Source organism: Carassius gibelio, chromosome A21 (genome assembly GCF_023724105.1).
Source record: "Carassius gibelio isolate Cgi1373 ecotype wild population from Czech Republic chromosome A21, carGib1.2-hapl.c, whole genome shotgun sequence".
In the NCBI taxonomy this organism is placed as follows: domain Eukaryota; kingdom Metazoa; phylum Chordata; class Actinopteri; order Cypriniformes; family Cyprinidae; genus Carassius; species Carassius gibelio.
The window spans coordinates 17,002,965-17,015,044 of NC_068391.1; the positions used below are offsets into that span (position 1 = coordinate 17,002,965).

At 38.7% G+C, this 12,080-nt stretch overlaps 1 protein-coding gene across 4 annotated transcripts; it reads right to left on the bottom strand.

Annotated features, from left to right (window-relative positions):
* Positions 1-1,448: 1,448 nt before the first annotated feature.
* LOC127941988 (carboxypeptidase D) lies at positions 1,449-11,712 on the bottom strand. Of its 4 annotated transcripts, none has more exons than XM_052537497.1 (21): positions 10,987-11,712; positions 9,971-10,173; positions 9,740-9,882; positions 9,503-9,669; positions 9,094-9,425; positions 8,826-9,017; positions 8,560-8,742; positions 8,391-8,473; positions 8,133-8,223; positions 7,345-7,490; positions 7,079-7,248; positions 6,717-6,992; positions 6,276-6,471; positions 5,902-6,040; positions 5,683-5,814; positions 4,083-4,178; positions 3,907-3,965; positions 3,689-3,820; positions 3,398-3,583; positions 2,308-2,404; positions 1,449-1,778 (listed from the first exon to the last, which is right to left on the bottom strand). In XM_052537497.1, the coding sequence occupies exons 1-21, from the start codon at positions 11,607-11,609 to the stop codon at positions 1,567-1,569; spliced, it is 3,858 nt and encodes a 1,285-aa protein (XP_052393457.1). In that variant the 5' UTR covers positions 11,610-11,712; the 3' UTR covers positions 1,449-1,566. The 4 variants fall into 4 exon arrangements, with proteins under 4 accessions (XP_052393457.1, XP_052393456.1, XP_052393455.1 ...); XM_052537496.1 differs by having other exon boundaries at positions 3,907-3,968; XM_052537495.1 differs by having other exon boundaries at positions 3,907-3,968; positions 7,345-7,493; positions 10,987-11,711.
* Positions 11,713-12,080: the final 368 nt, after the last annotated feature.

Genomic DNA, 12,080 nt, shown 5'->3' on the forward strand with positions numbered 1-12,080 from the left:
TTTCTATAGATATCTCTCTTATGTATCTTCGATGAGTATTCACGGAGTTACACTTCATTTACACTTCATTTAAATGTTTGTAAATGAAGATCAGCGCAGACAGGCAGCAGACAGCACACATACTGATAAGACGCTCAGGAGAAAACAAACACATAACTTCATAATCATACTTCGCGTTGTGATTCGGAGATGCTCATTGGTCTAAATAAAGTTGGTAATGTACCCTCTTTTATGGCCAAACGCTTTGAAAATCCCGCCTTGTACTCACCGAGATTAGAAAAGCAGTCATCAGTGAAATGTTGTGAACACAACAAGGGTTTGTTGTACTGCTCTGGTATTGTGGTAAAAATGGATTTTAGCCATTGGTTCTTCTGATCTTCATTCTTTGGCAGTGAAAATAAAACAAACTTGCCTTTACAATTAAAAACACACTGTCTCCTCGACATGATGCTATCACACCAACCAGAGCGTGTCTGTGTGGGGGGTGAGGCAGGTCAGAGCTTTGTTTCTCCCAAGACGGTAGGCGGAGATTATTATGCAAAGTGTTCCTAGTGACGTACATAGAGATGGGCAAAAGATTTGAAATCTATAACGACTCGTTTCAGCGATTCAGAGTTGACTCCTTACTTTAGAAACCAATAACTTTATAAATCGTGCACTTTTTGGTTTAATTACTTTGCACATTGTTTACGCTGATCGACAGCTACATCATACACTGTAATACAGGTAATTTTTGATTTCCCATCTGTGTGGCTCTTTAAAGCCTATCTAATAAACTGACCTTTTTTTGAGCACTCGCAACTGAGTCCCAGTCTCTCTTTGACAGAAAAAAAGGACACATTAAAATTTTTAATTTTAACATCAGATGTTACATTTTTAATATAGAATTGTTTTGTAGTCTATACAGTATTTTAATTACATCAGAACTAATTATAGAAAAATATGAGTAACCCTTACCTTACTTTTCAGGGGAAAGTAATTAAAGTAAAGAAGTTAATGCATTCGTGTGGATTACCAATATGAATGCTGCCCAGGTTATCAGTTTAATATGTTGCTATGGTGTTTGCAAAAAAAAAAAAAAAAAAAAAAACCTGAATTAAGTCTCTAACATTCACCAGACAGGCAAAAACCTTTTTACACAACATGAGCCGGACAAAATTTCTTATGTCTGGTCACTTACAAAAGTAATAGCACCCCTTAAGTGCTAAGTGCTCTACTCTATGGATAACAATAATACTTTGCTCAGCTATTAGATAACATTATTCCTCACCCCATTCTTTAATTTTTTGGTCAAATGTCTAAGTGCTTTACTGCCACCCGCTGTTCATCCAATGCACTACACATTTGAACCTGAACTAGCTGTGCATCCACCACTAGCAACAATCTTGGCAAATAAGCTAAATATATACCTTCTTGGTTAATGCATGTGAGGTTAAGGAGAACAAATCTTACAAAACACACCGTTTATTACACATTAAGAGAGCTGCATCTGTTGTTCACAAAGTTATTTGACGTACTGTGAATAAAGACAATGACATTTTATTCTTGAACACAGTGACCGTACATTCAGTGCCCCTCCACAAGGAAAGGGTCCTCTTCATCCTCGCTCTCATCTGGAAACTCCTGTTGCAAGGGTGACTTCTCTGAAGCGATTGCTTCCATTCGGAGGACATCCCTTTTTTGATGCAACCAACGAAGCCCGTCTTGAAGGCGGCTGAACATGGCAGAGCGAAGGTGCCAGATGAGGAGAGCGCAGATCAAGATGCTCATCAGAGAGGCTAGACGAGGATAAAGAATTTCAGGGCAGTTTATTAATAATACAGGTCATCAACTCGTTTTACTATTGACAAGAAACAATTATTAAAATAATCATAATTTAAACTACAATGTATTTTTTTACAAAGATTTAAAAATGAGGTTAAATATGGATACTTGATTGTAAATTAGAACATATTTGGTATTTAATGGACTCTTATCACATTTCACGCTTTTCTCAGAAGCAGAAGTCTACATTGATGAACGGAAACTATAAAAAATATTTTGTATTTTCATTGCCTTCATTTGCTATAGGGCTGCTTTGACTTTCTAAAAGATGAAGAATTTTTTTTTAATTAGAAACAGTATTAACTAGTTTTATATAATTTAATGTCAGTTTTAGAAATCACAAATGTACATTAAAATAAATTTTTTTATTGACATTAGTTACTATAGAAATGCATCACAGCCTGTGAAAATGATCTAATTTAGTAAATTATAACAAGATCTTTTGACCACTGAAAAAAAAAAAAAAAAGGAGTTGTTTAATACCTGTTGTAATGACAAACACAGCCTGATTGAGGCGAGCCCGGTCTGCTGTAAAGTCGATTACAATGGGCCCGGTCACTCTATCTGAGAACATGTGCACCTAAAACCACAGAGAGGAGAAGAACATTAGTAGAAGGAGTGTAATTTCACCACCTGCTGGACAGAAGCAGTGTGATCAGCAGACATTCAGCCAAGTATGGTGACCCATACTCAGAATTTGTGCTCTGCATTTAACCCATCCGAATTGCACACACACAGAGCAGTGAACACACACACACACACACAGTGAACACACACACTCGGAGCAGTGGGCAGCCATTTATGCTGCGGTGCCCGGGGAGAGTTCGGTGCCTTGCTCAAGGGCACCTCAGTCATGGTATTGAAGGTGGAGAGAGAACTGTACATGCACTCTCCCCACCCACAATTCCTGCAGGCCCAGGACTCAAACTCACAACCTTTTCGATTGGGAGTCTGACTCTCAGGCCACGACTTCCCTAAAGGACTTTTATTATGTACATTACCATTCAAAGGTTTGGGATTGGTAAGCTTTTTAAAACATTTTAAAGTGCTCAAAATATTATTGTAAAATAATAACTATAAAATATATTAAACTATGCATATGAAATCAGCTGTGACAATCCCCCCCCCCCCCCCCCGCTGTGTTTATCATCAACAATTATCAAACATCAACCCGCTCTACATTTTTTCTTATTCAAAAGCAGTTGCACTCATAAGACATAAGACTTCCATTTACACCAAATTAAAAATGTCATTTATTCCTGTTACGTAAAGGTGGTTACACCAGTCTTCAGTGTCACATGATCCTCCAGAAATATTCCTATAACATTTATCGGATGTTGAAAATGCATTTACTGTCACTTTTGATCAATTTAATGCATCTTTGCTAAATAAAAGTTGCTTCCTTCAAAAATAAATAAATGTACTGACCCAAAACTTTTGAATGGTATTGCATTAATTTACCTTACAGTTTTATTATTCCAACATCAGCCAAGTTAAATAATGTTTTTTATTATTATTAATATATAAAAGTGATAACACCCCTGATAACAGCGGTGAGTAAACTAGAACCTGCCTGCTGGAGCTCTTGGCGATATCCATGGGCCTGAACCAGCAGCTGATGTGTGCCTGGAGCCAGGAGAGTGTTGAAGTGACCCTGACTGTCTGCATGAACATTCATAGAGCCGTTCACCACAACAACAGCATCCGACACCGGACGGCCTTTACTGTCCCTCACGACTCCACTCAGCCCTCTGTGAACCTTCATTCATTCACCAGGAGTTAAACTTGAATTCAAATGAGTTTAAGTTGTCTGGAAATATGGTTATTCTGAGAAGATGGAAAAGGTAGTTCAAAACGTGTCCACCTCTATCAGCATGCGGAAAAGAGGCAGTCTGTTCTCCATCCACAGCGAGAAGAGCTGAGCTTCTGATGGGAACGTACAACAGCCAGTGTACACTGTGATTTCAGGGCAATGGCCCACGTCCAAACTAAAGTCCTGAAAGAAAATACAAATGTTGCTCTTCAAGACATTAATTGGAATATGCTGAAAGCTACACTGGAGGAGATCCAAAACATCTGTACCTTCATGCTGCCAGTGTGAGATCTGAAATCCGCACCCTGAAGGACTCCTCCTGGGATTCCTGCTGTTGAGTTTTAGCCAAATCACAAAGAATTATGAGATGATGATTCCAAGATTATATTTAATTATAGCAGTATTTTTTCTTTAATCTTTGAATCTGAAAGTCTTTCAAAAGTACCTGACTTTTTAGTACACTTCTGTTTGCCCAAGTGCATTAAAGGATGACTGCTGGCATACAAGGAGGCCAAATATCGTAAGGTCTCCTCATTTTGTGCTGTGGAGTCAAATGAAATCCTCTATGATTTGCTTAAAAGCTGCGATCACACTAGACTTTGAGCATGTGAAATTTCTGAAAAACACGGCATCATTTGTGAAATGAGGTTACACTCAGCAGCATCTTTTTAAACACCAAATCAAACATACAATCTACTCCACTCTCCTGCAGTTTTAAAGGGGTCATATGATGTTGAAAAAAAACAAACAAACATTATTTTGTATATTTGGTGAAATGAAATTGTGTTTATGCGGTTTAAAAAGTAAAAAAAAAAATAAACATTTTCCATATGCTAAACATCCTCTATGCCCTTCCTTCTGAAATGCACAGATTTTTACAAAGCTCATTGGTCTGAAAGTGCCTGATTGGTCAGCTATCCAGTGCGTTGTGATTAGCCGAATACCTCAAGCGTGTGTAACCTTAACACTATGATTCCGCATCCTGGTGTTCGAACAAATAATGCTACCTATCAGTTTATATTACCATCACTGTATTTATCCTACTGTGTGGGCAGGCTTAGGGCTGGGATTTCATAGAATCAGGGATTTTGCTTTCGAATTATGCTACCATCTGTTCTAATGGGAGGTAGAAAAATCTGACAGGGTAGCACAAATCAGAACATGAGACAAATTAAACCCATTACAAACAAGGCATTTGTTGCATCTAGTGGGGACATAATTATGGATTAATAATGACTTTATACCCATTGCATTGAACTATTCTGGAATAGTGTTGTAAATACAACTAAACCACTGATTTCTAGTTGTGTCCTCTTTTGGAAGGCCAAATTAACGCAATGTGGATGTTAACTTTTATATATAAAAAAAATATGTCTTTGGGTTTAAGACTTTAGTCTTTGCAACTTTAGGGATCTTATCCATTCACGAACAGCTTGTAACACTCCAAAGAGACAGAAAACTTGAAATTGCATCATATGACTCCTTTAAATTAGTGTTCTTTTAATTCAGCTACGAGGTGATCTATTGGTCAAAGGTTACAAATTCACAGGTTCAGCATTAACATGCTTATGAACAGAAGTCAACAGAACAAAAAGTGCAGACATAATAGTCCATTGCCAATTTAGCTCACACAGAGGTCACATTTGAAGCAAGCAGCTTTACATTTGCCAGTGCAGCAAAGCCATATCATTAAACTGAACCGGTTGCGAAATCTATGTGGACAAATCTTTTGCCCTCACTCCAAATTCCCATTCATGTGGATTCCTATTGAAATGGCTGGATTCCATCTACGAAAAGTCACCAAACAACAGTAAATATGACGACAACATTTGCCAAAATGAGCCGTCAAAAGTGCCATGTCACATTTTTTCCACTGGCCAGATGAAAAGAAGACCAATCACTCAAGCACAAACTATGCAGGATCATGCAGGAGTTTAATACTTAAAGTTAGACCCCCCCCCCCCCCCCCCCCCCGCAAAAATAAATAATTAAATAAAAGAATGGGTAATATTAATGATATATATATATATAGTGCTGTTGGTTACCATGCTGATTAGGTCGGTCATAGGGGTACGTAGCCAGAAGAAAGCCTCCCTCTAGCACTACTGAGAGAGAGAAAGTCCCCCCAGAAATCAAATCCATCACTGCACGCGTCTCTGGCTGTGCGGATGCATTCCCTAAGTATCAATACAAACTTTATGTTTACTCCTACCAGAGCATTGAAGTGTTCAATCACATGATTTCATTGCAGTGTGTTGACAAACCATAAAAGAAATCCGTGTCCAGGTCTGTGCCATGAGCGTTGTTGTACCCCACACTGGATGAGCACAATCCCTCTTGTGCCTTCTCTCTACCATCAGGGTTCACACACGGGAGAATCAGTATTCTGCTCCTGTCAATCAGCTAAGAAGAAAGAAACAAAAACTGTATTAATGACAGATACACAAACTAGGATGTCTAATCCCAGTGAGCTGGCCATTTAAACAGGGTGACAAATGCACTCCAGGCCCACCAGATGTAGGCAGCATAGCACATATCCTTCACAGTGAGAGGAGAGTAATATCAGAATGTAAAGTGATAGCCCAGTTTTTTGATGTGCTTTCTGTTTGGGTTTATTGAGAGTTTTTGTAAAGCTTGCCTTGGTGATGGTGGGGTTCCTGCCGTAGTTGAGGCAGAGAAAAGAAGCAAATTCGAGCAGCAACTCTGGACCTACTGCCGCATTACCATGGACTCCAGCCAGAAAACGGATCTTGGGTTCAGCAGGTTGAGGGAACTTCAATTTGCCAGCAATCTCAAGAGCCCAGATAGTTCTAAACTCAGTGCTTTGACCCAAACTGACCCCAGGAAGAATGAGGAGGGGAGGAGGGGGGGGGGGGGGGGGGGACAAACAACAACAATTGAAGATTCAGATCATCATTTACTTTCCAACTTAACAAGCCAATAAACACCCATGATCTACGTACATTAAGATGTTTGAACTAGAGGTTTTAGATAGTTACTTAAGTCAAAACATCTCAAATCTTTGATCCTTAGCAAGCAGCACTAATCAATGGATAGAGATATTTTCAGGATTACATGCCTGTATAGCCGTGTGATGTGAGGGAAGTTGACGGTCAATCCACGCAGGAACTCTGAGCGTTCCTTGTAGGTTCGGTACTGCAAGGTCTGAGCAGGGATAAGGCTGCGGACCAACTGATCCAACTCACCAGGAGCTAAAAGCCATTCCACCAATTTCCCAAAGTCCTTCTGTTCTCCTTCCTCTACAAATGGCTGCAATGTATCTCTGTTCAGCTTGAAGTCCACTGGCTCCACCCGAGTCTTCAACACATGGACAGATACCGACACTGGAGTATAACTGTGGATCGATCACAGGAAATGTAATGGCGGACCCATTTTACAAATGGCATTCTGTTAGTTTGTCCATTTCTTGCGAGGCCTTACCCTGAAGCGGATGCAGTGATCTGGTAAGAACCAGGAGCCAGAGGTCTCCAGTACTGACCCGTGCTGCTGGTGTGGACATGATGGCCTGAGCCTTCCACCATGACTGTGGCATTAGCAATGCCTTTTCCAGACTGACCATCAGTGACCACACCGCTTACAAAAAAATGAACCTGACATATGGGACATCACACAAACCATGCAAAGGTTAAATTGGAATAGCTCACCCGAAAAGACTAATGTCTTGATCATGATCAAAAATAAACCACCTGTTGTATAAAGTGCAAAAGCGCGCCATGATTCTTCTCCCAGTATTCGGAGAGAAGCTTCTCTGGTGGAAGCAGTTCACAGCTCAGACCGATGTCAACGGCTAAAGTGTCTGTGCTGTGATATGCCCAAGTCAGCATATCAGTTCCTACTGTACATCATGCAAAAACAGTGTCGATTTATATGTGAAGCAGGATACTCTAGAAATATGTACTAATGAATAAACAAGACAAACAAATCTAGTATTAAAAAAGCAAGCAAACATCCCTTCACAAAGATTTTTAAAGAAACTAATAATTTTTATCCAGCAAGAATTCAAAAGTGACATTAAAGAGATTCATAAGGTTACAAAAGATTTAACTTTCCATTCAAATAATACTAAAAAAGCCTATCATGGTTTCCACAAAAATATTAAACAGCACAAACATTCAACATAGATAATTAAAATAAAAATAAAAGTTTCTTGAGCACCAAAATCAACATATTTGTATGATGTGACTGAGGACTGGAGTAATGGCTGATGAAAATTAAGCTTAGCCATCACAGGTATAAATTACATTTATGAGTATAACAAAAAGGGCAACAGTTGTTTTAAAATTGTAATTTCACAATATTACTATTTTACTGTATTTAACAAATATATGCAGCCTTGGTTAGCATAAGTGATTTTCTTTCGATAACAACTACTACTTCTACCAATAATAATCTTACTGACCCCAGACGTTTAAATGGTAAATAAGGCAAGTTCTGATCTAATTATCACTTAAATCTGATTATGCTTTAGTCTCACCGCTGGCTACTGGACGATGGTGCTTGGTGCCTTTTCTCTCTCTGGTTCTTGGCACATCACAGGCCTGAGGCTCTTGAAAAGCCTGAGATTTCTGGAATGAAGTGACAACAGTACTGAACAATTTGAGAAAGGCTTGTGATGCTAGCATTAAAGAAAACAATGATATTCTACACGTTTTCTGCAGATGATTTAGTCAGTTAAAATGTCACAGATGTTACATAATTCATGATATCTACACAGCACATACAATATGCTTACCATATAATAGGTTTCTGCAACTGATTTGAACATGTCCTCATCAACAGAGTCAAGGGAACTCGGGTACACAACTCCCCTGAACCCTAGAGAATAACAGTAGCAGTTCAGTTTTAATAAAAAAAAAAAAACAGATGAACATCATAAGACAAACACAAACCACTTTCTGTACCTCCACGTATACTTGCAGTCAGCACAAAGAAATGGGCCTTGATCCAGTTTATCACTGCTTCAGTTTCTGCTTGAACAGTATTTCCCGATCTTGACTCTTTAGGGAAATTTGCATTCAGGTCAACTTGGTGACTGTTATCATGTCCAATATTGCTAAGGTCTCCTGAGACCCGTTTCTTGAAAACTACGGAAAAAAAAAAAAAAAATCAGGGTAAATACAGAAGACAAGGATGAAACTACTCACCAATATACAGTATCTGCTTGTACCTTTTAGCGCTAATTCATACCCGTCTGGGTTCATTGAAGGCATGATGTGAATTATTGTGCTATTGACCAGACGTGTGACCAGTGGATCTTCACCATAAGTGCGGCACAAGTACTCAACCAGGTTTAGGAGAATCGCACGACCAATAAACTCATTTCCATGCAGGTTACCCAAAAACATGACCTCTGGTTTGCCTGGTTGAAGTAAAGAGGTAATCACTAGAAACTATATTATCTATCTATATCTATATATGACAATACGCAATTGCACCTTGCTGATCAACACCAGGATTGGTGGATATCTCCATCACATAAAGATTCCTGCCCTGCACTGATCGTCCAGCAGATTTCAGGTAAGTGATGGAAGGAAAGACAACACTAAGCAGTTGCAAGAAGACCTCCATTTCATCATAACTATGATGTTGGAAATCCAAAGTATGGATTGGAGACTTTGAGATGGGAGGCCCAGGTGTGCTCAGATGGTCATTGGTTATTGATTGATCTAGCAATAACATCTCCTCTGCAGGCTTCTCAAGAGTGAAGTTTAAAAGTGTGGCTTTGCCTTCAATCACGGGCACATTCTTGACAGTACTTGAAAAATATCTGAAGGAAACATGAAAAATTCCATTAATCTGGACCCATTTCATGTCATTATCATTTATGCATCTACTAATAATCACCCAGGTGAGCTAGCGGTGATTTCATATCTTCCAGGCAGCAGCAGGCGATAATAATCACCAAATATCCAGGTTGTGATGTTGTGATCCGTTCCAGAAACTGAGATTGTTGCATTTGGGAGACCAAAGCCTGAGCTGGTCATTACGAAACCTCGCACACCGATATGAGCCTAAAACAGAAAGGAAATGAGGTTTGTTAGACCATTCATGGGACTACATAAAATATTCAAGTGAACTCACTTGATGTATGTAGGCAAGAAGGGCCTCCTTGTTTTTGGTCCACTCTATGGAAAGCTGAGAAGCTGGTGGATACTTGCAGCAGTTCAATCCAAAAGTGACTTCAAAACAGTTCCCTTTGAAGTAGTTGTAGTTCTGCATCCCCCCTGTGCACACGCAGGAAACCAAATCACAGCTCAGTGGATTTCCAATGGAGTACAAGAAGTGTTTTTAATATCAAACCGTTTGTGATACCATGTCCAAAGCTGTTGTTTGGATCATCAGGACAGTCAGGATTGTTCATCTTCATTATGGGGTGGTTCACGGTGTAGGTGTGTGTTAAATGGCGAAACAGAGCATCATCTGTTGTCAGCCCTGAGGCTGCATTGGAACGGTCATCATTGAAGGGGTAGGTGGCCTTCATGGAGCCCCCACGTAGACTGCCCGACAAGACAAACCTTGAAAAGACGACACAGAGAAAACAAGCATGGCAGGAAACGCTTCTTGAGAAAAGATCTGACTTGTGAAAATCTCAAATCAGAACATTATACAACTGAATAATATAGTATAAAAGGTTACATAGTCAATTTCTCCATTAAAAAACAAAAAACAAAACAAAAAAGCAGTTAACTCCAATATAAAGTTATGCTCATTTTGTGTCTGGATCAATGGTTTCTAAAATAATTTATATCAATTTTGATATTTTGGAGTGCATACAGTGTTTGTAATGCAGTTCTAAATACTTGATATTAAAAGGTTTTAAGATTTTGAAAGAGCTTTTAATTTTATATTTTCATCTTAATTTTAGTTAGATATTAAACCAATTTTGTGTGTTTTTATCATTCATTATTTATTTATTTATTACTGTTTAGGTATATTTAATCCTTTTCCAATTAGTTTGTATGAATTCCCAGTTAGTAAATTTAGTGCTTCAACAATATTATTTTAGTTCGTTGCCAAGGCAATTTCTTTTAACATCATATAGACCTCATACATTTATTTTTATTAAAACTGAAAAACATGAATGTCAACGTGGCTTAAAATGTAGAATAAAATATTTAGTAAATTATTTTTGTTTGTTAAAGCAAAGTCAGTGTGACAAAAAAAAAAAACATTTCTCTCTCTCTCTCTATATATATATATGTATCTATCCATAGAGAGAGATAGAGAGAGAGAGAGAGAGAGAGAGAGAGAGAGAGAGAGAGAGAGACACACACACACACACACACACACACACACACACACACACACACACACACACAAAAACATACCTTTTCTCAAGAATCCATTGCATGACAGCTGTGACCTCCGGTATGTCTTCTGAAGTCTTACTGAAGGACTCATCCCGGTCTGGGAAACTCTTATCGAGGTCGTGATGTTTGGTGTTCTCGCGGTCCGCGCTTCTTCCGGTGCAGTCCCCCTCCACCGCGCGCTCAAAGCCGTCCGGATTCATGCTGGCCATTATATAGATGTCAGTCCGGTTCACCAGCTCGGTTACTCTCACATCACGGCCAAACTGAGTCAACAGGTACTCGATCAGATACACTAGCAGCTGCCTTGATAAAGCTTCGTCCCCGTGGATGTTACCCACATACTTGAACCTCGGTTTGCCCGGTATGTCCGCAGTCGGACTCGTTGTTATTCTCGTGACCCAAAGCTCCCTTCCCTCGACAGACTTTCCGATGCTCGAGAGGCTGCAAATATGCGCGTATTTTTGAGAAAACCGATGAAGACGATCGGTCATGTCAGCGTAGTTGTAATATCCTTTGTATGATTCTTCATAAACTTTGCCGGGGCGTCTCAAACAGAGTATTTGAAGCGGAACTATTAAAATGAGCCACAAAATACTCATAATGTGTGTGTGACGATAGTAGCTTTCAAACAGTAGTGACATTTAAAATATTTATATATATTTTGTTTTATCGTTAGTTGCCTTTTTGTTGAGCCATCATGAATTGTTCTTCACTGGTCTGTCAAGGAGCAGGTTAAACACTTTGAATCAAAATTAGGGACACTAATAGATTCCACTTGGTATAATTAGTATAAAATTGATTTGCAGTGGGTTAAACCAAAACCTGGATTAAACCACTGCTTTGTTAAGGGGTGGTTATCAATTTTCCGTACAATTTTCAAGATTAAGTTATATATAGTATATCAAGATCATCAAGATTAATTAAAAAATATATATATATATATATATATACATATAGGCTATAATGTAAAATGAGCCCAAAGACTCACTCCCTAAAATATAAAGGCAACTATATTGTTGTAGAAAAATAAATAAAAAAGTAAATGTACTGTAAGGAGTGCATTGTTAAACTTGTTTATATGAACACTGTAATAAAAAAATAATTATTAAATT